This window comes from Pimephales promelas, chromosome 5 (assembly GCF_988280905.1).
Source record: "Pimephales promelas chromosome 5, fPimPro1.hap1.1, whole genome shotgun sequence".
Taxonomy (NCBI): domain Eukaryota; kingdom Metazoa; phylum Chordata; class Actinopteri; order Cypriniformes; family Leuciscidae; genus Pimephales; species Pimephales promelas.
The window spans coordinates 1,783,530-1,810,614 of NC_142773.1; the positions used below are offsets into that span (position 1 = coordinate 1,783,530).

Below are 27,085 nucleotides of genomic sequence, written 5' to 3' on the forward strand. Positions count from 1 at the left end.
ATTCCATTTACACCTGGTCATAAACGCAACATTTATAGAAATCGAACTTTACCTCATCTATGACAACTAATTTTCGATTCCCGTCTGACTGATTTATCCACGGTGGAGTTGAAAACAACAGTTCCCATCATTCCGCGTTCCTCCACAGTCATTGAGCAAAGCCGTTGTTGTTGTTTTGAATGTAGCGCCCTCTAGCGGAATAAAATCTTAGGTATTCCACCTTTAAGTCGCCTAAAGTTTGCTTTACATTTCTTGTCTGGTCAGACATGAAGGCAAGGCTTTATTTGCTCGTATACTATAAATGAATTCAGCTGCTTTGCGCTCTAATTAAAATTACCCAGTTTACAGTAAGTTGTAACCACATTTTTCCACAAGTTTCCTACGCCCCATGAGGCCTTGCGTCAAAAGTGGGCGCGACTTCCGGTTGGAAGTAAACAATCGCGATTTGACATGCTTGACACTCGTTCATTCAACAGTTGACAGTCATTCAAGTTATAGCGATCCAAACTAGCTAACGATGTGGGAACACAACCTCAACGAAATTAAAAAGGGTGAAATAACAGTACCCGCAGTAGTTGATTGGGAGTATTATAATAACATTATTAATAATCAATACTCATCAAGGCATGGTGACAGACAGTTGTGCGAGCTGACAAACAATTAAAATAAAAAATACACACTTAGTCATTGTGCTTTGGAGTTTATTCAAAATTATAAATGAATGTGCTACTTGAATACATTAACTGGCACACTTGGTATTCTGTCAACACAGGCTTTGATCCTGAGTTTAGCTGTAACATCAGTAGCGAACAGCCAATCACATGCTGATAGAGTTTATAGAACATTAAGAATTTAAACAAATGTACACAGGAAGATTCGTCGTCTGTGATGGAAACTAGTCGTTGGCAGGATCACTGTGATTTCGTTTTCAGCTTATGTTCAAAACAGCCACTGAATTAGTTTAGTCCGGTATACATACAACCGCGAACAGCACATGTTGTCCCTGAGCTCCGTAACACCTCTCATAAAGATTTGCATCTTTAAATAGTAAAATAATTCTCCGAAAAACAGCTAGCCTCTTCGCTAACTAACACACAAAATACCATTGGAATGCTACTTCCGCCGCCTCACCGGAAGTTTCACCCAAGTGGAAAACCGCAATGAATCATGGGAAATAGAACGGGCGCAGAATAAGGTGGATAAAAAGAAGTGGATTTTAGATGACACGTAACAGTTTCCACTCGCCGATCGTCCCGTATTTAATGAATGCAAGTTTCAAAGCGACAGGGGACATGTTTATCCCATCATTCCTATCATTCCAGCGGACGCCAGCATTAAAGGTTTCGTTTGAAGGGATCGTAAACAGTCACACATTGACCATGTTTCTCCCACAGCAACTGTTGGTTTACTGGGGTATTTATATTCAAAACACACTTACCACGGTTTGACCAGTTGTGGCATTTGTGGTTAAAACATAGTAACAACACTTACCATGTATTACCAATAACCACAATGTTTTTGTAAGTTTTTTAAGTATTTTTCACACGAAAGTACCAGAAATAAATACTTACAGCATTGCCAAATACATATTCTGTCTGACTTATTTGCAAGTTTGAATTCGTTAAACACACACACACACTTTTTATAGGTCCCCATCAATGTTTTTTTTTTTTACTTGATTTTAACATGATTTAAATCCTGACCAACCAGAAACATGTCTAACGACGTGTAACGACAACACGGTCCCGTTAGATAGGTGTATACACACACACACACACACAGACACAGAGAGAGTCGCTGTAAATAAGGTCAGTTTTATTGCTGAATCATGACGTCCCACGGACAGCTGGTCACATGACGCTGGTCAAGACGGGGCGTCACACCCTTGTATAAAGTCATGCAAATCCTACAAAGTTGTTCAAAAGATGATTTGGTTCCTTAAAAAGTCCAATCTCTCGGCGTGGGCTCAGTTGGGTGACGGGTGTTGGAGCTCACAGCGATCCCTGTAGGACTCGTCCACACCTGAAGCTCCCGCTGGACTCTCTGATAAACCCACGATGATGCTCAGGACTGGCTTCAGCTCCACCATCTCACGGATCAATCATTCACCCAATCACAAATCAATCAAACACACTGTTAAAGTGCATGCAGAGTCTTATCATCAGCTGGACGTCAAACAATCATATCAAGAGAGAGAGAGAGAGAGAGAAGCCACTGTGATGTACCAGTGCGACTCTCTCTCTCTCTCTATCTCTGGTTAATACTTGTTTTCTAAAAGATCAAACTTAAGTGAGTTTAAGCTTAAAACAAGAACACGTATCTCTCTTAATCATCTTAATTCAAAGGGAAAACGAGAGTATAATTCAATCCTTACTGACAGACACTGTGTTCTTATTAAAGCAAAAACTCAATTTTATTTAGAAAACAAGACTTTAGTACATCTCTTACTTTAGGACTGTGCTGGAAAACAAACATACTAAAGGAAGAACATCTGTTTCTGCAGTGTGTGACACAAACACACACACAAACCGGCCGTCTGTCAGCATTAAACACACACAAACACACCTGAACCGGACTTTCCTCAGCATTACACACACACAGACACCTGAACCGGCCGTCTGTCACCATTACACACACACACACACACACACACACCTGAACTGGCCGTCTGTCAACATTTAACTGCTCATTTCCTTTATTAAAGGTCAGCGGCCGTGTCACTGCGCTTGAAGCCTGGAAAAAACATTTTCTAGTGTTTGATTCTGCAATAAAATGTTAAAAATAATAAAAAAAAAATAATTAAAATTATATTGAAAATAATAAAAAAGCACACAAAAAAAAGTCCCATTCAGGTCATTGTGCTGACAAACATCATGAGGACTTCACCGAAGTGAGAACAGGGGATGCAGACGATGTGAAGCGGTTTGAGAGAACTGGACACACACACACACACCGCCAGCTTCAGTCAGAGCGGGGGATGTCCTGAGTGTGTCCGTGTGGATGGTGACGTGTGTATCATGCGTTCCTAGATCTGAGCCCGCGCAGCCTGAGAATCAGTGAAGAGTCATCATCATCATCATCATCGCTCATCTCTACGGCCGGTGAAACCTGCACACACACACACACACAGCAGCGTCACACACACCTGCACCCGCTCAAACCCACTGTTCAACGCCTGATCACTCAGATACGCTCAGGACTGTGGCGTTCACACAGTTAAAGGCTTCATTAGTGTTGTGTAGCGCAGTGAACACACTCCAGCAGGAGCTGGAACTAAAGTAGCTATGGCTTGACTTTTTACATTGTTAGAACACATCAATTACATTTGGACATTCTCAAAAAGAAGTGAGAAAAAGAAAAAAATCTATACGTAACTTTTATTATAATTGTACATAACTTTCTTATTTCTATAGACGTGAGCCGCATCTGGATCATATTCTGTTCAGTCCTTGACGCCCCCTAGTGGCCATTTTTATATCTTGTGATTGATGTAAAAGATTGTTTTATTGATTTTGGACTCAATCAGGAGAATGTGCTGTAAATAATGCTGTGCCATTCTCCACAGTCGGAGCAGTTTCGTGAAGTAACGAGCAACGCAGCGTCAGGATATCACGTACACATGGCTCTCGCAGGGCTTCACATAACAAGTTTATTAGATTTAAGTACATATCTACATTAATAATGGAATTAAATTCGATGTGAATTCTGCTGTTTGATGCAGTTTCATTCCACTTTAAAACATTAGCATTATATCAGACATTCATCAAGTTATTGTTATATTGAGGAAAATGATATTGCGATAATTATCTTTATTGTTTATTGCCCAGCCATAGTTATACTGTTATGTTGAATGGCTGTGATGACATTTACATTATATAAGCTGTATTGGTCCAATTACAACTGCATAAATAATGTTGAGATGTATTTTACAAATACAGCTGTTTATTATTTCTATGAAATCAATATCATGTAAAAATGTTGCACTTCATTGCTCTGTAAATATCTAAAACTGTGTGTGTGTGTGTGAGAGAGAGAGAGAGAGAGAGAGAGAGTGTGTGCGTGTGCGTGTGTGTGTGTGTGTGTGTGTGTGTGTGTCGAGTGTGTGTGTTCACCTGGTCAGATGCCGGCTGGACTCATGGACCTCCATCTCATTACTCTTGAAATCATTCAGCTCTTTCCTGATGGCGGCCTGCAGCACAACATACACACACACGTTAGTAATGCTAGTAAGAGTTTGTTGTTATTCATTCTTAGATGAGGCGTGCGCAGGTTTAGAGGAGGCGTGCGCAGGTTTAGAGGAGGCGTGCGCAGGTTTAGAGGAGGCGTGCGCAGGTTTAGAGGAGGTGTGCGCAGGTTTAGAGGAGGCGTGCGCAGGTTTTGAGGAGGCGTGCGCAGGTTTTGAGGAGGCGTGCGCAGGTTTTGAGGAGGCGTGCGCAGGTTTTGAGGAGGCGTGCGCAGCGTGCGCATGTTTAGAGGAGGCGTGCGCAGGTTTAGATGAGGCGTGCGCAGGTTTAGAGGAGGCGTGCGCAGGTTTAGAGGAGGCGTGCGCAGGTTTAGAGGAGGTGTGCGCAGGTTTAGAGGAGGCGTGCGCAGGTTTTGAGGAGGCGTGCGCAGGTTTTGAGGAGGCGTGCGCAGGTTTTGAGGAGGCGTGCGCAGCGTGCGCAGGTTTAGAGGAGGCGTGCGCAGGTTTAGAGGAGGCGTGCGCAGGTTTAGAGGAGGTGTGCGCAGGTTCAGAGGAGTCGTGCGCAGGTTATGAGGAGGCGTGCGCAGGTTTAGAGGAGGCGTGCGCATGTTTAGAGGAGGCGTACGCAGGTTTAGAGGAGGCGTGCGCAGGTTTAGAGGAGGCGTGCGCATGTTTAGAGGAGGCGTGCGCAGGTTTAGAGGAGGCGTGCGCAGGTTAGAGGAGACGTGCGCAGGGTTCGAGGAGGCGTGCGCAGGTTTAGAGGAGGCGTGCGCAGGTTTAGAGGAGGCGTGCGCAGGTTTAGGTGAGGCGTTCACAGGTTTAGAGGAGGCGTGCTCAGGTTTAGGTGAGGCGTTCACAGGTTTAGAGGAGGCGTGCACAGGGTTAGAGGAGACGTGCGCAGGTTTAGAGGAGACGTGCGCAGGTTTAGAGGAGACGTGCGCAGGGTTAGAGGAGGCGTGCACAGGTTTAAAGGAGGCGTTCACAGGTTTAGATGAGGCGTGCACAGGTTTAGGTGAGGCGTGCACAGGTTTAGAGTAGGCGTGCACAGGTTTAGATGAGGCGTTCACAGGTTTAAAGGAGGCGTTCACAGGTTTAGAGGAGGCGTGCGCAGGTTTAGATGAGGCGTTCACAGGTTTAGAGGAGGCGTGCACAGGGTTAGAGGAGACGTGCGCAGGTTTAGAGGAGACGTGCGCAGGTTTAGAGGAGGCGTGCACAGGTTTAAAGGAGGCGTTCACAGGTTTAGGTGAGGCGTTCACAGGTTTAGAGGAGGCGTGCACAGGTTTAGGTGAGGCGTGCACAGGTTTAGAGGAGGCGTGCACAGGTTTAGATGAGGCGTTCACAGGTTTAAAGGAGGCGTGCGCAGGTTTAGAGGAGGCGTGCGCAGGTTTAGATGAGGCGTGCACAGGTTTAGGTGAGGCGTTCACAGGTTTAGAGGAGGCGTGCACAGGTTTAGGTGAGGCGTTCACAGGTTTAGGTGAGGCGTGCACAGGTTTAGGTGAGGCGTGCACAGGTTTAGAGGAGGCGTGCACAGGTTTAGAGGAGGCGTGCACAGGTTTAGATGAGGCGTTCACAGGTTTAAAGGAGGCGTGCGCAGGTTTAGAGGAGGCGTGCGCAGGTTTAGATGAGGCGTGCACAGGTTTAGAGGAGGCGTGCACAGGTTTAGGTGAGGCGTTCACAGGTTTAGAGGAGGCGTGCACAGGTTTAGGTGAGGCGTTCACAGGTTTAGAGGAGGCGTGCACGGGTTTAGAGGAGGCGTTCACAGGTTTAGATGAGGCAAGCACAGGTTTAGAGGAGGCGTGCACAGGTTTAGAGGAGGCATGCACAGGTTTAGATGAGGCGTGCACAGGTTTAGAGGAGGCGTTCACAGGTTTAGAGGAGGCGTGCACAGGTTTAGATGAGGCGTTCACAGGTTTAGAGGAGGCGTGCACAGGTTTAGGTGAGGCGTTCACAGGTTTAGAGGAGGCGTGCACAGGTTTAGGTGAGGCGTTCACAGGTTTAGAGGAGGCGTGCACGGGTTTAGAGGAGGCGTTCACAGGTTTAGATGAGGCAAGCACAGGTTTAGAGGAGGCGTGCACAGGTTTAGAGGAGGCGTTCACAGGTTTAGATGAGGCAAGCACAGGTTTAACCCTTTAAGACCGACGGGAGCGTCGGCGCTCCGGTTTGCGTGTGTCTGTTTAACAGCCTATAGAAACTGAAACCAAGTGGCTAGCTCAATCATTCTTTTTGCATACAAAACCAGAGATGTAAAATTGTCAGATCAAGCCTCCAACATGCGCATGTTGCGTTGTTTTCACCCTCTAATGAGTCTGTACAAAATGCGCAAAATGCGTTTCTCAAAAAAATCACAAAAATGCATTGCACGTCTTTGCACACATGATCTGTAGATCTGCGATTGATAGTAACGCCTTCCGATGGCGCATTGAGGTATCACGTTCGGTGCACATGGCAGATCAAGCCTCAACATGCTCATGTTGCGCGGTTTCCACCCTCTAATGGGTCTGTAATAATGCGCGTTTCCAAAAAAACACACAAAAATGCATTGCACGTCTTTGCACACATGTGCTATAGATCCGCAATTGGTAGTTGCGTCTTCCGATGACGGATCCATGGACTGATCACGACATCACTTCCTGTGCACTTTGACCCCAGCTTGTGTCGCATGTAGTGACGTCAGAAGCAGCGTCTTTTGGCCATGCGTTTGACTGAATATATAATAGGTTTGACTCGCACTTGACTCCCATCTGCTATATGTTCCTTCTTATCATTATTGTCTTTTCACCATTGCTTCATTCTATCATTTCTTTCTCGTTTATACACTCGCAAATACAAGCACATTCACACACACACACGCACCCCCCCCCCCACACACACACACGTGTGCGCATGCGCGCAACGTTATGTCAAAATGAAAGTACACGGACGCACCGAATTCCTTCTGCTCATCGCCTTTATTTATTTATTTTATATTTATTTTATTATTAATTGTTCTGACAGGGTCTATTTAATTTATATTCTAACCAATTCAATGTTTAATCAATGTTCAAAAGCAAAATGTTATCTGTTTGACCACAAATGTAATTGAATATTTTACATATGGCATTTTACTCCCCTTTTTTAAATGAGTGTATCTTAAAAACTAAGTGATGTAAACAGTTCAAATCAATTCTGTATAGTTTTAAACTGTTTTAGGCACATTTTTCTCATTGACAAGTTTGAGGTTTACATTTATCATTTTTTTTGTATTGAATAAAATATGGAGATTTTTTTTCAAAAAATATGTTTTTCTTTTTGTTTATTGCATTTTTGAGATATTTATCTAGGTACTATTGATTTATTACAAACATAGCCTTCAAGTAGAGAAAGTAAGGATTATTTTGATGTATGGCATGTGAAAATGCTCAAAAGAATGACAGCACAGCATGTAAAAATAGAAAGATATACTCTGGTGGAACTGTTCTATGGCAGGTCATAAAGAGTTAAAGGAGGCGTGCACAGGTTTAGAGGAGACGTGCATGTGTGTTTGTGTGGCTTATAAAGTTCATCTGGGAACGCAGCATGTGCCATTTTACTAGATTTGTAACGTAAATCATTTATAAACCTACGCCAACACAGGAGAATACATCAACGTGTCTAAATATCCAAACACAGCGATTTCAAAATAAAAGTTAAACCCTTCGCTTTGATTTCAACATGTTCAGGAAATGACAGCGGCTGTAGCATTTCTAACGTACAGAAGAGGCCAAATTAAGATTAAAGATCTAATTAAACATTAAGAGGACATTACATGTTGCTTGGCCGATATTAAACAAGGATTTGATCTGTTGTAAAGTGAAACCTCAATCCGCAGACGTTGGCGCCCTCTGCAGGCGTTTGTTATATGTATTGAATTATGTATTTTAAATGCATCAGCCGCTGTAATTTCCTGAACATGTGGAAAAAACATGCAAACTCAGAGCGAGGGTTTAACTTATTTTGAAATCGTGATGAACAACAAATCAAATATTTAGACATGTTGATGTATTTTCCTGTGTTGGCGTAGGTTTATAAATGATTTACGTCACAAATCTGGTGAAATAGCACACACTGGGTTCCCAGATGGACATTATAAGCCACACAAACAAAGTTTAAGACGCATGTAAACGATATATAGATCATGAGCAGCGTTTACTCTGAACAGAGGTCAGAATACTAATCAACTGACAGCAACATAGACTAAAAGATCTCAGTTAATCCAAACGAAGATCAATTTAAAACGACATTCATCTGTTCCACAGAGTGGAGAAACTCGCCTTGTCGGCCGCAGTGAGTCTCGTCCAGGGCTTGTCTGTGCGCCGGTCGTAATCCTGAGCGTCCGACACCTCCACGTAATCATTGAAGCGGATGAGGATCTTGGCTCGCCGTAAGTCCTCCACTGTGGGCCTCTGACTCAGCTGAAAAACATTCACACACACCGAGTGAGAGAGAGACACACACACACACACACTCATACACTCAGGCACCCATCATACCTTGCGTGAGAGTCGGCGTCGGATCTCTCTCTTCTCCTCCATCTGCTCCTGCTCATTACGAGCTGTGGGACAGAAACCGGTCAGAGGAGAAACAAACAATCCTTCATGAGCAACAGACTGAACACTGTGTCCTAATCAGACGCGACGACAATTCACAATTCGACGTTTCACACACTCTTCTGATTGGCTGTGATTTTGGATGGAAAGGGATCTGAGTGCAGTGCGTTTGCAGAGAGACTCCGCCCACACTCTCTTCTGATTGGCTGTGATTTTGGACTGATTTGGTTGTGAGTGGAGTGCGTTTGCAGAGAGACTCCGCCCACACTCTTCTGATTGGCTGTGATTGTGGATTGATTTGGTTGTGAGTGCAGTGCGTTTGCAGAGAGACTCCGCCCACACTCTCTTCTGATTGGCTGTGATTTTGGATTGATTGGGTTGCGAGTGCAGTGCGCTTGCAGAGAGACTCCGCCCACACTCTCTTCTGATTGGCTGTGATTTGGGATTGATTTGGTTGTGAGTGCAGTGCGTTTGCAGAGAGACTCCGCCCACACACTCTTCTGATTGGCTGTGATTTTGGACTGATTCGGTTGTGAGTGCAGTGCGTTTGCAGAGAGACTCCGCCCACACACTCTTCTGATTGGCTGTGATTTTGGATTGATTGGGTTGTGAGTGCAGTGCGCTTGCAGAGAGACTCCGCCCACACTCTTCTGATTGGCTGTGATTGTGGATTGATTGGGTTGTGAGTGCAGTGCGTTTGCAGAGAGACTCCGCCCACACACTCTTCTGATTGGCTGTGATTTTGGATTGATTTGGTTGTGAGTGCAGTGCGTTTGCAGAGAGACTCCGCCCACACACTCTTCTGATTGGCTGTGATTTTGGACTGATTTGGTTGTGAGTGGAGTGCGTTTGCAGAGAGACTCCGCCCACACACTCTTCTGATTGGCTGTGATTTTGGATTGATTTGGTTGTGAGTGCAGTGCGTTTGCAGAGAGACTCCGCCCACACACTCTTCTGATTGGCTGTGATTGTGGATTGATTTGGTTGTGAGTGGAGTGTGTTTGCAGAGAGACTCCGCCCACACACTCTTCTGATTGGCTGTGATTTTGGATTGATTGGGTTGTGAGTGCAGTGCGTTTGCAGATAGACCCCGCCCACACACTCTTCTGATTGGCTGTGATTGTGGATTGATTTGGTTGTGAGTGCAGTGCTCTTGCAGATAGACTCCGCCCACACACTCTTCTGATTGGCTGTGATTGTGGATTGATTTGGTTGTGAGTGCAGTGCTCTTGCAGATAGACTCCACCCACACACTCTTCTGATTGGCTGTGATTGTGGATTGATTTGGTTGTGAGTGCAGTGCGCTTGCAGAGAGACTCCGCCCACACACTCTTCTGATTGGCTGTGATTGTGGATTGATTTGGTTGTGAGTGCAGTGCGTTTGCAGAGAGACTCCGCCCACACACTCTTCTGATTGGCTGTGATTTTGGATTGATTGGGTTGTGAGTGGAGTGTGTTTGCAGAGAGACTCCGCCCACACACTCTAGTGCGATTGATTGATTTGGTGAATAGATTTGGTAGCGAGTGTTAATGTGGACACACACACTGTTGTCGCTGGTTGTTGTCTGGTTAGCACACGGCGTGTGATGAGTGAACATGACTCACGTTTGAGGATGTTCCTCTGCTCCAGCTCTTCGGCCGTGGGTCTCTGGCTCAGTCTCCTGTTGAACACACACACACACGTTCAGCTCCGACAAGCACATGCGTTTCAAACTCAGCGTTATATACAAAAAGTTTTATATACAACAGTTTTAAAAGCAAAGGAAGTGACTATTTCAATGACGGAGAGGGCAATATTTAATATTTGTAGACCATTCGCTCATGACCAACACACACGATCAGGGGCGGATGTCAGTGTGAGGTTCATTACACAGCTTCATTGATTATAACTACACATCTTCTGGAATGACAGCCATATTTAGATGTGTGATTGAATGGGATATTGACAGTGACAGGGACTTTTCAAATGAGTCACTCAGTGACTTTTTACATGGTAATCATACAGTACATGAGTTTTAATAGTTCTAAACACTTTGTTTAATGATATGTCCTGACAGTGATTATTATTTATTAAACGAATAAATGAGATTAGTTAAAGTCCCCCTGTAGTGAAAAATCCAGCTTTTAATGTTGTTTATACTGTATGCGTCTGTGGTGTTTTTAATGTGCTTTAACACACACCATGTGTAAGTTCATAAGTCGAGTTGCTGAGTATTTATGAAATCGCTGGTGTTACTGACGTCACAAACGACCTTGTAACCACGCATACTAAATGAGGCAAGGGTGTCGAGTTACATTCAAGATATTTTAAGACATGAAAAGGAAAAAAAAATTGAAATTTTGTTGATCAGAGATGAGTTTTAAGGGATAAAATGATTGACTACAGGGGGAGTTTAATGTTAACTCTGCATTCACATGTAAATGTAGGTACTTGTGTTCAGCTGAGATCAGTTTTGAGCCTGGAAAAACCCTGCGATGTGTGTGTGTGTGTACCGTGTGAGTTTGGTGCCGATGAGCTGTCTGGACTGCATGCGCTCCTCGTCCGTCTGCACAGGTAAGATGTTCTTCTCCTGCAGTTCTCTCTGAGACGGCCTGTTACTGAGCTTCACCGCCAGAGAGTCCTTCCTCAAGATCTTCAGCGCCAGCGTGCCTGCACACACACACACACACAATAACTACATCAGTGTTCAGCACCAGCGCACAATATCATTCTGTTTATCATAAGTGCAGCAGTTTTGTCATCTTGATTCATCCTGTCAATGTTTTTTTCGTTCATCAGCTGGAAAATACATTCCTGACAGATATTCCAATGGCCGTGTCTCTGTCATTATCACCACAGTAGCGCTGCGCTAATCTGTCAGTCCTTCCAGAAAAAGAGTTTTTTTTGTGAAATGCGATGGAATATGCGGGATATTTATGCAATTTTATGCGATGAAATTGTGGGAACTTGCAAAAACTGCGGTTTGATGAAAAAGAGAGAGAGAAAAAAAAAAAGTGATTCCCCAACACCCTGTTCTCACTAAGCTACTTCCTTAATGTAAAGAGTCTTTTCTTATTTCTTCCTTTGATAAGCAAGCATACTACATCATAGAAAGTGCTGGGAATATTTAATTTCTCATAAGGTGAAAATAAGGTGTGGCCCCTTTAAGAGCTGCGCGCTGAATTGTCTGCAGTGTGATGGTGCGTTCTATTATACCCAACGTCGGATTTGACGTCACGTCCACAATTCAAGCGTTCTATTATATTTTGCATGTCCGAGTCGGAGAAAGCTGTTGTCATGGTAGCACTAGCCGAGTACCGGGCACTTACATTTAAAAAAAAAATATTATGAATACACCTTATCAAAACGCAGCCATTTGAACTCGAAAATGTTCACTTTATTTAATGTTTTTCATGTTAATCTTCTGTTAGCAACGTTAGTAATTGCACTCACAACGACCGACAGGGGACGCAGTAATACGAGTGATTATAATCGTCATTATAATACCAAAGCGGTTCAAAAACAATGAAAACAATTCGTTCTTACAAGTCACTGGGCGCGGCCATCTTGAATTCCGAAACGGATTTCTTGCTCGGTGTCCTCGCGGTTGTCCGACGTCCGAGAGGAGAAATCCGAGGAAAGGGGGCGTGTTGCTAGGCAACGTCTGTCGTCCGATTCGGATCTCCGAGACGGATGAATAATAGAACGCACCATTATGTGCGCCTCGAACACCCCATGTGTAACGTTCCCATGGTAACAGGGGGAAATGGCTGCTTTTGTGTGAAGCAAACGCAACATTTTTCAACTTTCTGCTAAGATACATGTGACTTTTTTGCAACGAAAATGCGAGGATTATGAAATCATGCAAACCCCGCATATTTTGCACGGAAATCTGCAATTTATGCGGCGAAAGTGCGGCGTATTTGAAAAAACGTGGGCCCCGCATGAATATGCGGACTTTGGCTGATTTTGCATTGAATTCAGCGATCGCATAATCACTTTTTTCTGGAGGGACTGATCTTTTACATTTACAATGAGTTCTAGAACGATATTTTACTGTTAAAGGGGTGATGAACTGAGAAATCAAATTTTCCTCTAGCTTTTAACATCTAAGAGGTCATCATATTATAAGAATATCCTGCAAGTTTCAGAACTGAAAACGTCCTTGTTAGTCCAATAAAAGCTTTTATTGACACCAGCCACAGCAAACGACTCGTTTTTCAAAGTGGGGAACTATAAACCCCACCCCCGCAGAAGATCAACGCCTACTTCAACATGGCCGGTTTAGCCCCGCCCACCGATTCGCGCATTATACGCATAGCTAAATAACATAGATGCCTACCTCGTGATGACTAACCGGATCGACATCGTCCGTCTGTTCGCTTCATTTCACTGAGGATTGTTTTGTAAACAAGACTGGATTTGCATTGGATTGTCTATATTGGATCTGACAGGAATGGTGCAACACATGGACTCTGGGTTGAACATGTATGGGCGAATCGCTCCGGTTGCCATTTTACAACATTGGACGTTTTCAAAACAATTTCCCCCAAGCGCATCGACAGGTGAGTCGAAACTCATTATAATATGCAAAACTGTTCTCCACTCACAGCAGTGGGCGTTTACTTCCAAGTCTTCAGTGCGAGACGCCCATTAAAAACACAGCATTTCTGAGATAGGCTCAAAACTAGGGTACAAAATAGCCTATTACTTATTCATTTTGATGTTTTTGAATGCAAAAACCAAGCGAACGGCATAAGTTGACCTCAAACAACAGTATAATGAGATTGAAAAAGCCAGTTCATGACCCCTTTAATGTCATGTTTCTGGAATCTGGATGTGACCCAGTGAGCTCGTTTTTAAACAAGAACTAGGCCATAATAACCAATCGTTGCAAACACACACTCACTCGTGAAGAGAGCGTCGTCCTCCTCCTCGTCGTCCTCGTCCTGCTCTTCATCCTTGTACATGCTGGGCAGGTCCTCGTAGTCCGACTCGCTGGGGATGTTCTCTTTATCGTCGTCACAGTCGATCAGACCCGAGGGCAGAGGAGAGCCGTACTGACCCGTGTGGAGCGCAGAGCTGCGGATCACACACACACACGTGGGCCAACCAGTTAAATCAGTGGATGATCGACCTCGTTTATATAAACACTGCTCATGATCAATGCGTATATGAGCCTGCATTAGACAAGCTCTTCTCGGGTTTTCGACTGATCAGCGAATGATTCCTAATGAACGCTGTGACGAGCTAGCTAGGAGACTCGTCAAGGGAACGACGTCCGACGGTTCATCTCTCTATGTGTGGAGTGAGGTCTTTCTCCAGGTTACTCTGTGTTTGGGTCGGGCTTTTGTTATTTGGTTCAGATTTTTGTTTTCTGTGGCTGATGTACATTTACATCCCTGCACCTGACAGACATTACAGATGGCCATGTTTTCTTGTTTTTACACGTTTATCTTGTGCAACCCAATCACTGTGTCCACGACTTCAACGGTTTCAGAGGGGGGACAGAATCTCCCAGATGTCATTAAAACTGGCCATGTTCACGTGTGTGTCTGGGGATGTACGGTCTGGAGGACATGAGGTCGAGTCATGGCGTTTCATCTGGTTAACTAACACTAGCCAGATCTGTGTGTTTGCTATGTCGCTGAGACGGACGCGCTAGTGCTCATATCTAGGGTTGGGTATCGTTTGAATTTGAACGATTCTGATTCCGATTCCTTGTTTCGATTCCGGTTCCTAACGATTCTCGATTCCGATTCTTTTAAGAGGCAGGGTCAAAAAAGTTTAGCTAACCTTGCTAACCAACGGCCTTTCTGAAGGAAATACTCCTTCTGTAAAAATACTCCTTTTGTCACAAATTTTGCATTTTTCCCGAGATTTCGTTATTTTTAGAAAAGTGAAGCCACACTTTGGACCGCCGACGTAAGCTACTCAGCTACTCATCGACTCACGCGGTTATGCCAACACTTCCGGTAGACGCTTCTTCGTTGGTGTTGTTCAGCGGTTTCTTCTTCCGCTCAGCGGACTGTGAATATCGAAACTAGGAATCGAAATTTTAACTTTTGAACGATTCCGGAAAAAAAACGAAAAGTTAGTCTCGGTTCCAATCGATACTCGATTCTTGATACCCAACCCTACTCATATCCACTCGTGCCACAAACAACGTCTAATTTAGGTTTCATTTAAACACATCTATGCCTATAGCACAACAATGTAGTATTTAGATCAACGTGCAATCGTCAACCAGTGGATCTCTGAGTGAGTGAGTGGAGGCGGGGCTCATTTGCATATTCATAGAACCGCACATACTAAATATTTAGTTGGGAAAATAAATACACTGATGTTTATGGTAGCGGCTCAAATTATTCTAATTTCACGCCGCTTTCCAGTTATTACATCATCACCATCATCTATTGATCATAATGCAAGCGTTTAAAAAGACTAAATACAATCAGAATCGGGATATCCGGCAACTGTTTAAGCTAAAACCAAGAGGTTTGTTTTCTCAGCGCTAAATTGACTCTATTGAATATTGAAGACAATGGACACAATTAAGACTGAATTTGAATCCAAAACCAAGAATGTTAATCAAGCTTAAGTGAGCAAGATAATTTTTAATGTGCAGTTTAATGAATGTCTCACTTACTTATATTCACTTTTACTGTTGTGCAATTCAGAGTAAAATGTCAGGTAATGTTGGGAGTGGGGTGTGTGTGGAGAGCCTGAACTCGAAATGGTCAAAAGGGAATGCCCTGGCTTTAAAATAACATGTATTAGAGTTACACTGACAATTACAAGATATTAAAATTGAAATAAAATGCATTGTGGTCATTTCTTTTATGTTGGATTAACATAAGCTGATTAAATTGCACTTACAGAACAATGTAAAGCGGCTTAACTTAAACCTAACAAGTCTCAGTAATCAAAACATTGGAGAACACTGGACTTACTCTCAGCCGCACAAGAGATGCTAACTCCCAGAGTGCATTGCAGCATGAATAAATTAAGCCATTGCTTTGTTTTACTACTTTCTGGCTTTATTGGACTTCAAACAAAACCAATCAACATCAATTTATAAAGTCAGCAGTCAGCTTATGTGATTCTCTCTCAATAGTTTTACTTTTACTGACAATTCAGCAGTGAAGATGAGTTTGGGAAACGAGTGAGCGCAAGTAAAGAGTAGGCGTTCATTCATCAATACCTGAGACTAGAGCTTCCTCCTACTGTCACACAGTTAAAGCAGTTCATCCTCAGAAAGAGTGTGTGGTTTGAGACGCCTCCATGAACACACATCAGTCGAGTGAATGATTCAGTTTAATATTTAAAGTTAATTTTTTTAAAACATTACTTCATATTTATATTTTCAGAATTATAGATTTAAATAAATATGAATCTCATAGCACTATTTCTGCAAATGTAATTTCAGGGAAATGATGCTGGTTCAGACGCAGACGCGCGTCTCTTCTACAGTGCAAACATGGGAAATGTTGATACTAGTGCTGTCAAACGATTCAAATATTTAATCGCGATTAATCGCATTAATGTCATAGTTAACTCGTGATTAATTGCATTAATGTCATAGTTAACTCGTGATTAATTGCACTAATGTCATAGTTAACTCGCGATTAATCGCATTAATGTCATAGTTAACTCGTGATTAATTGCATTAATGTCATAGTTAACTCGTGATTAATTGCACTAATGTCATAGTTAACTCGCGATTAATCGCACTAATGTCATAGTTAACTCGTGATTAATCGCATTAATGTCATAGTTAACTCGTGATTAATTGCATTAATGTCATAGTTAACTCGTGATTAATTGCACTAATGTCATAGTTAACTCGTGATTAATCGCATTAATGTCATAGTTAACTCGTGATTAATCACATTAATGTCATAGTTAACTCGTGATTAATTGCATTAATGTCATAGTTAACTCGCGATTAATCGCATTAATGTCATAGTTAACTCACGATTAATCGCATTAATGTCATAGTTAACTCGTGATTAATCGCATTAATGTCATAGTTAACTCGTGATTAATCACATTAATGTCATAGTTAACTCGCGATTAATCGCATTAATGCCATAGTTAACTCGCGATTAATCGCATTAATGTCATAGTTAACTCGCGATTAATCGCATTAATGTCAGTTAACTCGTGATTAATTGCATTAATGTCATAGTTAACTCACGATTAATCGCATTAATGTCATAGTTAACTCGTTATTAATTGCATTAATGCCATAGTTAACTCGTTATTAATTGCATTAATGTCATAGTTAACTCGCGATTAATCGCATTAATGTCATAGTTAACTCGCGATTAATCGCATTAATGTCATAGTTAACTCGTGATTAATCGCATTAATGTCATAGTTAACTCGTGATTAATTGCATTAATGCCATAGTTAACTCACGATTAATCGCACATTTTAATCTGTTTTAAATGTCTTTTGATTTCTTTTTGTCCCATTATTTTTTCTCACTCTTATCAACATGTAAAAGTGGATCAGCTTGCTTTGCGCAAACGTTGGTATATACAGTGTTCAATTTCACACTCACATTCTCACTTGGAGCAAATAATCTCTCAATGTAACACTGTCCATCAATAAAAGGGTGAAAGAAATACTGACAGGGCCTGATATTGACGAGGGGGCGGAGAATTCACATTAAGTGGTGTTTCAGACTGGACTGCGATGATGATCGCTCAGTTCACAACGACAAAACACACAGATCACTTTGGTCTCGTCAGTGGAATTTGGCAAATATTAAAAGTAAAATTTCCATTCAGAATCTTATTGGCATCCATTTCCGCTCGTCATCCACTCGAAACGTAACGTTAACCAACCTTTTGGCCGGCTCGCAAGCCCAAACAAGTGTTTGCGGCGTCGTGCCTGTTGTTTTGTTTCTGGTCTAGCTAGACCCGCTTGCGCTTTGGTCGACGAAGCAACAAAACGTCCTCGCGCGGTGCAAGCCATTGCATTGAATAGGTTTCATAGCACAGCGCCACGTCCTGAAGCAGAAGCATGTGAAAAAAAACTACAAAGTTTGCTAAGCCAAAAAGACCGTTAATCGACCAATAAAAACATTGACGCTGTTAAAATGGATTTGCGTTAACGCCGTTAATAACAGGATTAACTAACAGCCCGGCTTCCACCATTGGATTTCCACACAGCGAACATATTGGCAGCTTAATGCTATTCTGCTAGCTGGCTAGCTCCTAGCTAGCTATTTTATGTAGTCGATATGACAGACAAGTTGCACTTCACTGTATTTTTCTTTTTGAAGTGATTTCAAACATATTTCCAGCAATGAAACCCATCATGGTGAACAGTGCGCATCTGAAACGTCTCAGCTGGAGGAAATAATACATTACTTATCAACTTTAATATATCGGACAAATTTTCGCATCAGACCGATACCGATCACATTACACATTAACTTACATCGGCCGATACCGATATGGGGACTGATACATATCTGTGTATGACCGCACACACACACCTCTCCAGTCTCTGCAGGGCGAGCGCCAGCGTCTTCTGCAGCTCGTCGATGATGCGGCTGGATGGGTGGGCGGAGCCGTACTGCAGCGGGTGCCCGTACGGCCCGAACGAGGAGGAGGAGTACATCAGAAGCTTCTGCGGAGGAAGAGGAGGAGACGGCTTGCCCTGCACACACGGGTCTGGACACAACACACACAACTCAAACACAAACTCAACGGGACCGTTTACACAACTGTGCTGTGATTGGTCAGTCTGGAGAAGGTGTGAATCTCACCTGTGCTGTGATTGGTCAGTCTGGAGAAGGGTTTGGGCGGCAGGGCAGGGGGCTGTTTGTGGATGAGCTGAGGTTTGGCGGGGGGTTCCTGAAGGTCACCATGGAAGGTGAGGTTTTTTTTGGGAGGAAGCGTTAGAGACTTGAGTGTGTTGTCCTGAGCACAGACTCCTCCATCCAGAGACAACCGGAAGTCCACTGTGAGCAAAGATCAGACACAGAGCTTTAGCGCACGGAGAGCTAGCCTCCTACTATCTGAGAGATGGACGTAGCAGAACAAAGCCCATTACTCAGCTCATGAAGGGCTTCATTATCTCAGCTAAGCTCATTAAAGACAGCCGTTAGCTAAAGCAGCCCTTTCATGATAGGTCATCGCTTTAATTATCTCGACACAGTGAGGCAGAAGCACACAACTCATCACACATGACTATTACAGGACAGTGTGAGTTTACACTACCCATAATCCTTTTTACTGATATTTTTACAATCATGGCATTGGATATCGGTTTTGTAATATCATATCCACCGATAAAAGGGACACAATAAATAATAATAAGAGTGTTGACGAGATAGACACACACTATCTTGCTCACTCACTCACTCATTCGCAGCTATCTATTATTTTAGTAGTCGTGTATTCTAATAAAAATAGATCCAAGTGAACAACAGCCTTTAAAACAACATAAAATACAAATATATAATAACAAGCAATAATAATTGGTTCAATAAAGTATCAAAGTAATCATATGGGTTTTATTGAACAACACCGTTTAAATACACCATGTAAAATAAATTATATAAACATGACTTTTATGTCCGTTGTCCTCCGTGAACATCACTGAAAACACAGGGCTGCGAAGAGCAAGTGGCGCTTGAAAAAAATCACGTTTTTGAGCTTAAGTCAGAACACAACTAAATTACCAATTGTTCTGACTTTCGCACACTCTTTAAAACCTTATCTTCTCTTCTTAGCACCCTCTTCCCACTGGTACCTTTCCCACAGCATTAAAGAGGCTCAGGTAACCCCACTGCTTAAGAACCCCACTCTAAATCCACCACATCTGGAAAATTACAGAGCGGTATCCAAAACACTTGAGTCGTGTTCAACCAAGTCTCTCCCTTTCTTGCACAGAACAGCCTCCTGAGACGGCCCTGCTCTCGGTTATTGAGGCTTTGAGACTGGCAAGAGCCGCTTACACATCCTCAGTCCTCATCCTGCTGGATCTGCTGTGTTTGACACAGTTAACCACCAGATGCTCCCGTCAATCATAAAGACGAATGATATCTCAGACGAAGCACTGCAATCTGATGTGTCGTGGAGGGGTGCAGTGAGGTGTCTAAGACCCATTATCTAGCTACTGGAGTGCCTCAGGGCTCAGTGCTGGGACCGCTTCTCTTCTCCGTCTACATGTTATCACTAGGATCTATCATTCAGAAACATGGTTTATCCCATCTCTGTTATCATCTATAGATACTGGAGTGCCTCAGGGCTCAGTGCTGGGACCGCTTCTCTTCTCCATCTACATGTCATCACTAGAATCTGTCATTCAGAAACATGGTTTATCCCATCACTGTTATCATCTAGATACTGGAGTGCCTCAGGGCTCAGTGCTGGGACCGCTTCTCTTCTCCATCTACATGTCATCACTAGAATCTGTCATTCAGAAACATGGTTTATCCCATCACTGTTATCATCTAGATACTGGAGTGCCTCAGGGCTCAGTGCTGGGACCGCTTCTCTTCTCCATCTACATGTCATCACTAGGATCTGTCATTCAGAAACATGGTTTAACCCATCACTGTTATCATCTAGATACTCGAGTGCCTCAGGGCTCAGTGCTGGGACCACTTCTCTTCTCCGTCTACATGTCATCACTAGGATCTATCATTCAGAAACATGGCTTTTCCAAAACTACGCTGATAACACACAACTCTACCTCTCATTCCAGTCGGAGGATTAGATGGTTGCTCATATCTCAGCCTGCCTGACAGACATTTATTACTGGATGAAGAACCACCACCTTCACACACAAAGCCGGCCCTCTGCTGGTTTGGGATGTCTGATGCGCGCTAACAGTCTCACACACACACACACACACACACGCACACTCACCGGTCCTCTGTCGGTCTGGGGCGTCTGCTGTGCGCTCACAGTCTGCTCCTGAGGGATTGCTCTGCATCAGTCCCGGGACTCTGGAGTCTGACGAGCACAAACACTTTCCTGAGCTCAACTCCTCAGCCCACTTCCACAGACAGGGTTACGCCTTTGCAGGTCAATTACGACACTTAAGTAGCTTTTGTGTGCATCTTCAGACAGAACAATTGCAGTGACATATTTCAAGATTTGCTTTTAATTAAAACGGCTCAAACAAGCATTTTAGTCTGAGACTAGCTTAAGCCTCATCCATGAAACCTGGCGATAATGTTAGTAGAATTTTTACATTTAGAAATAAATGACAATTTCTACCCTGCTTTTGGCTCTGTGATTTAAAGGTGTGTGTCTCCTTTAAGAGCTCAATGTAAATGCCCTCTGCTGTGATTGGCTCATTTCATATGAAATAGGTATTAAATGAGGAACTCCAGCCATAGAGCACATTTAGGCCACGCCCAGCCTAAGGGGTGGGACAAACACATACACAACCAAACTGTCTCCCATTGCCTCTGTATTGTGTAAAGCTCCTGCTTGTCACTTATGGCTCATAACAAAAAAACTAATGTCTACAAGCGTCTGTGTGACGGGGTGTCCAGCAAAGCTGAAAAACCCAGAAATACGCTTTTATAAGCTGTCGACCCCAAAAAACAAGCGTTTAAAGGAGAACTCCGGAGAATTGCGAGATATAAAGCCAGAATTGCGAGATATAAAGCCAGAATTGCGTGATGTAAAGTCGCAATTGCAAGAAATAGTCAGAATTGCGAGATATAAAGTCAGAATTGCGAGATATGAAGTCAGAATTGCGAGATATAAAGTCAGAATTGCGAGATATGAAGTCAGAATTGCGAGATATAAAGTCAGAATTGCGAGATATAAAGTCATTTAAAGTGTATCACGCAATTCTGACTTTATATCACCCAATTCTGACTTTATATCTCGCAATTCTGACTTTATATCACGCAATTCTGACTTTATATTACCCAATTCTGACTTTATATCTCGCAATTCTGACTTTATATCTCGCAATTCTGACTTTAAATCTTGCAATTCTGAGAAAAGATGCCAAAATTTCGACATATAAACTCGCAATTATGTGTTATAAAGTCAGAATTGCGAGATGTAAACTCGCAATTGTGAGAAAAAAAGTTAAAATTGTGATATAAAAAGTCGCACTTCTGTCTTTTTTTCTCATAATTGCGACTTTATATCACCCAATTCTGACTTTATATCTCGCAATTCTGACTTTATATCACGCAATTCCGACTTTATATCTCGCAATTTCCGACATTATATCACGCAATTCCGACTTTATATCACGCAATTCCGACTTTATATCTCGCAATTTCCGACTTTATATCTCGCAATTTCCGACTTTATATCTCGCAATTTCCGACTTTATATCTCGCAATTCTGACTTTATATCTCGCAATTTCCGACTTTATATCTCGCAATTATGACTTTATATCTCGGAATTATGACTTTATAACACGCAATTGTGAGATACAAAGTCGTAATAATTTTTTTTATTTTCAGTGGCGGAAACAAGCTTCCATATTTAACAAACGCGGCGCTCCCATTGAAAACAACTGAAAACATACGCCAGCCGCATGTAAAACCGCTTTAGTGGACACACGGCCTAAGCGTGCAGTACACTGGTGAGTCAAATATCCAAATGTCAGTTTAATATGTTATATTTCTGTGAGATGCGTTACCCTGTCGCCTCCAGAAGTCAGTTCTCAGAGTAACATGACATGTTGAGCTCGGCCTCAAACGCCTGAATCCACTTTTGTGTCCAAACTCTCGTATTTTGTGGTCGAAAGCTTATAAAAGCTTCACACAATACAGAGTCAATGCAGATGTTTGGATTGTGTTTATGACGTATGTCCTTCAGATGGCACGTCTCGGTCCGGTGACTGACCTTTCTGGAAGATCTCCTTCAGCACGCCTCTCTGGATCAGCTCGTCCCGGCTCTGGCGCGCACACATCTTCCTCTCCAGCGCTGGGAACACAGATGAAGAGCGAGAGGTGAGGGACGGCTCAGTGCGGACCGAGCTGAGGTCACGGGGACGCGGCGACACTAACAGATCCTTCTCATCTGCTGGACCACAAACACTCGAGAGCTCAGTCACTCTGCCAATCTGCATGATGGCTGATCTAGAGTCAGTGGGTCTGTGATTTAATCTAGACTGATCAATAGCGCCATCAAACTATTTACATATTTCATCTAAAGGATAAGCTGTTGAGGGTTTAATACGCAGGTGTGTGGCAGCTCCTGAACACCGACGGGGAATCGCTTATTCATCTGTCATTCATATATCCTAATAGATTGTCATGATGGAAACATTTACAGTCAAACTTAAGTTTATTCAGACTCCCTCAACATTTCTCACATTATCTCAGTTAATTCGCTATAGAAAACGGTGATAAATATGAGCAGAACTCAGGATATGTGACTGGTTTTGTCCGTCCTTCTGTTCGACTCTCAGTCACACATGAATTATGTTGAATATCTGTTAAATTTAACTACACAATTAGATAATACCAGTCTAGCTCAACCAGTGACCATGCAATGCTTCATGATGTTCAATGTGCGTGTAAAAAAAGCATTAGCCATTAGCCAGAAAACACACAAAACATGATCAGCTCAAACTGGAGGAATCATTTTTGGTCCAAAATGTTGCTGGTAGTCACTGTATGAAGAATATTTGCGTATATTATGTCACTGTTTAATTAATTGTTCTCTCCTCACTCACATAAATAAACTACAGTGAACACACTAGTAAAAAAAATGATATCTGGTGTCTGAATAAGTTTTGTTTTGACTGTATGATGATGGCTGTCTAGACTCAATATGGGACGCGTGAGGTCATACACTGATCAAAAAAACACATATGCTAAAATATTTCGTCAGTTTGAGGAGATGTTAGGGGAATGACAGCAGGATTTGCTGATTCATCATCTGTCATTCTTCAAATATACTAATAAATTGCAAAAATTTGCATGGGATCTCTCTCTGATTGGGCATTTTACATTAATATACACTTATTTTAGCCCAATCGTTTTTTCAACTCTGTGCTATCACAACTAAATCTGCATATGCTTTCGTTTATTTCTCCGGATATTATATTGATGCCGCATCATCATCATCCTGCACCAGTCAAACTCATCAGTAAGTTATGATGTAGTGTTAAACGCACACTGTGTTTACTGGGTTCCCATTGAGGTTTAAAAAAACGTTATTTATGAATGTTCTCAGCAGGTTCAAAAGCATTTTGCAGATGTTCTACCCAACATTTTGCATGATTGACAGTTTTCCTGTAGCTCAAACAATTACACTAGCAACACCAAAGGTCACGGGTTCAATTCCCAGTAAACTGATCAAATTTACATCTTGATGCACGCACCCGTCCCGTTGTATTATTGGTGTATTTTGGTTTTAATACAGAGTATAGAAGCGTTTACCTGTGGACCTCTGCTTGAAGGTCTCGCTCTTGTTCTTCCTCCACTTCCAGGGCTTGAAGAGCCGTCCCAGCGTGGAGAACTTGCTCCGGCAGTGGCCAGGCGGCACCAGGGACTCGGAGCGCATGGAGGACAGCTTCTCCACCTCTTCAGCTGTGGGGGAACACACACACGGTCAAACTGGAGGAACACACACATATGCTCAACTAGAGGGAACAAGGGCTCAAACTGGGGGACACAGGCTCAAACTGGGGGGAACGCGGGCTCAAACTGGGGGGAACGAGGGCTCAAACTGGGGGGAACGAGGGCTCAAACTGGGGGGAACACGGGCTCAAACTGGAAGGAACACAGGCTCAAACTGGGGGAACACAGGCTCAAACTGGGGGGAACACGGCCTCAAACTGGGGCGAACACACACATATGCTCAACTAGCGGAACACAGGCTCAAACTGGGGGAACACAGGCTCAAATTGGGGGGAACACGGCCTCAAACTGGAGGGAACACGGCCTCAAACTGGGGGGAACACGGCCTCAAACTGGGGGAACACAGGCTCAAATTGGGGGGAACACAGGCTCAAATTGGGGGGAACACGGCCTCAAACTGGGGGGAACACGGCCTCAAACTGGGGGGAACACGGCCTCAAACTGGGGGAACACACACATATGCTCAACTAGAGGAACACGGGCTCAAACTGGGGGAACACGGGCTCAAACTGGGGGGAACACGGCCTCAAACTGGGGGGAACACACACATATGCTCAACTAGAGGAACACGGCCTCAAACTGGGGGAACACGGGCTCAAACTGGAGGGAACACGGGCTCAAACTGGGGGGAACACAGGCTCAAACTGGGGGAACACAGGCTCAAACTGGGGGAACACGGGCTCAAACTGGAAGGAACACAGGCTCAAACTGGGGGAACACAGGCTCAAATTGGGGGGAACACGGCCTCAAACTGGGGGGAACACGGCCTCAAACTGGGGGAACACGGCCTCAAATTGGGGGGAACACGGGCTCAAACTGGGGCAACACACACATATGCTCAACTAGCGGAACACAGGCTCAAACTGGGGGAACACAGGCTCAAACTGGGGGGAACACGGCCTCAAACTGGGGGAACACGGCCTCAAACTGGGGGGACACACACATATGCTCAACTAGAGGAACACGGCCTCAAACTGGGGGAACACGGGCTCAAACTGGAGGGAAGACGGGCTCAAACTGGGGGGAACACGGGCTCAAACTGGGGGAACACGGGCTCAAACTGGGGGGAACACGGCCTCAAACTGGGGGGAACACGGCCTCAAACTGGGGGGAACACGGCCTCAAACTGGGGGGAACACGGCCTCAAACTGGGGGGAACACGGGCTCAAACTGGGGGGAACAAGGGCTCAAACTGGAGGAACACAGGCTCAAACTGGGGGGAACACGGGCTCAAACTGGGGGGAACACAGGCTCAAACTGGGGGAACACAGGCTCAAACTGGGGGACACGGGCTCAAACTGGGGGGAACACGGCCTCAAACTGGGGGGAACACGGCCTCAAACTGGGGGGAACACGGCCTCAAACTGGGGGGGAACACGGCCTCAAACTGGGGGGAACACGGCCTCAAACTGGGGGGGAACACGGCCTCAAACTGGAGGAACACGGGCTCAAACTGGAGGAACACGGCCTCAAACTGGGGGGAACACGGCCTCAAACTGGGGGAACACAGGCTCAAACTGGGGGGAACACGGCCTCAAACTGGGGGGAACACGGCCTCAAACTGGGGGAACACGGGCTCAAACTGGAGGAACACGGCCTCAAACTGGGGGGAACATGGCCTCAAACTGGGGGAACACAGGCTCAAACTGGGGGGAACACGGCCTCAAACTGGGGGGAACACGGCCTCAAACTGGGGGGAACACACACATATGCTCAACTAGAGGAACACGGCCTCAAACTGGGGGAACACGGGCTCAAACTGGAGGGAACACGGGCTCAAACTGGGGGGAAAACGGGCTCAAACTGGGGGAACACGGGCTCAAACTGGGGGGAACACGGCCTCAAACTGGGGGGAACACGGCCTCAAACTGGGGGGAACACGGCCTCAAACTGGGGGGAACACGGCCTCAAACTGGGGGGAACACGGGCTCAAACTGGGGGGAACAAGGGCTCAAACTGGAGGAACACAGGCTCAAACTGGGGGGAACACGGGCTCAAACTGGGGGGAACACAGGCTCAAACTGGGGGACACGGGCTCAAACTGGGGGGAACACGGCCTCAAACTGGGGGGGAACACGGCCTCAAACTGGGGGGAACACGGCCTCAAACTGGGGGGGAACACGGCCTCAAACTGGGGGGGAACACGGCCTCAAACTGGAGGAACACGGGCTCAAACTGGAGGAACACGGCCTCAAACTGGGGGGAACATGGCCTCAAACTGGGGGAACACAGGCTCAAACTGGGGGGAACACGGCCTCAAACTGGGGGGAACACGGCCTCAAACTGGGGGGAACACACACATATGCTCAACTAGAGGAACACGGCCTCAAACTGGGGGAACACGGGCTCAAACTGGAGGGAACACGGGCTCAAACTGGGGGGAACACGGGCTCAAACTGGGGGAACACGGGCTCAAACTGGGGGGAACACGGCCTCAAACTGGGGGGAACACGGCCTCAAACTGGGGGGAACACGGCCTCAAACTGGGGGGAACACGGCCTCAAACTGGGGGGAACACAGGCTCAAACTGGGGGGAACAAGGGCTCAAACTGGAGGAACACAGGCTCAAACTGGGGGGAACACGGGCTCAAACTGGGGGGAACACAGGCTCAAACTGGGGGAACACGGGCTCAAACTGGGGGACACGGGCTCAAACTGGGGGGAACACGGCCTCAAACTGGGGGGAACACGGCCTCAAACTGGGGGGGAACACGGCCTCAAACTGGGGGGGAACACGGCCTCAAACTGGAGGAACACGGGC

At 44.6% G+C, this 27,085-nt stretch overlaps 1 protein-coding gene across 4 annotated transcripts in view; it reads right to left on the reverse strand.

The window, feature by feature from the left end:
• Positions 1-1,798: 1,798 nt before the first annotated feature.
• Positions 1,799-27,085, reverse strand: part of LOC120461598 (phosphatase and actin regulator 1) — a 38,375-nt gene continuing 13,088 nt past the window's right edge. For 2 of the 4 annotated variants that reach the window (XM_089130812.1, XM_089130811.1), the window contains exons 2-13: positions 24,124-24,273; positions 22,580-22,756; positions 20,623-20,709; positions 18,513-18,707; positions 18,240-18,417; positions 13,638-13,810; positions 11,242-11,398; positions 10,354-10,409; positions 8,692-8,753; positions 8,473-8,613; positions 4,113-4,189; positions 1,799-3,108 (exon numbers count right to left, since the gene is read on the reverse strand). In XM_089130812.1, the coding sequence (XP_088986938.1) occupies positions 3,093-3,108; positions 4,113-4,189; positions 8,473-8,613; positions 8,692-8,753; positions 10,354-10,409; positions 11,242-11,398; positions 13,638-13,810; positions 18,240-18,417; positions 18,513-18,707; positions 20,623-20,709; positions 22,580-22,756; positions 24,124-24,273 (1,469 nt within the window). In that variant the 3' untranslated portion in view covers positions 1,799-3,092. The remainder of the gene's footprint in view (positions 3,109-4,112; positions 4,190-8,472; positions 8,614-8,691; positions 8,754-10,353; positions 10,410-11,241; positions 11,399-13,637; positions 13,811-18,239; positions 18,418-18,512; positions 18,708-20,622; positions 20,710-22,579; positions 22,757-24,123; positions 24,274-27,085) is intronic. The other 2 variants (XR_016168436.1, XM_039649821.2) reach the window with 2 other exon arrangements.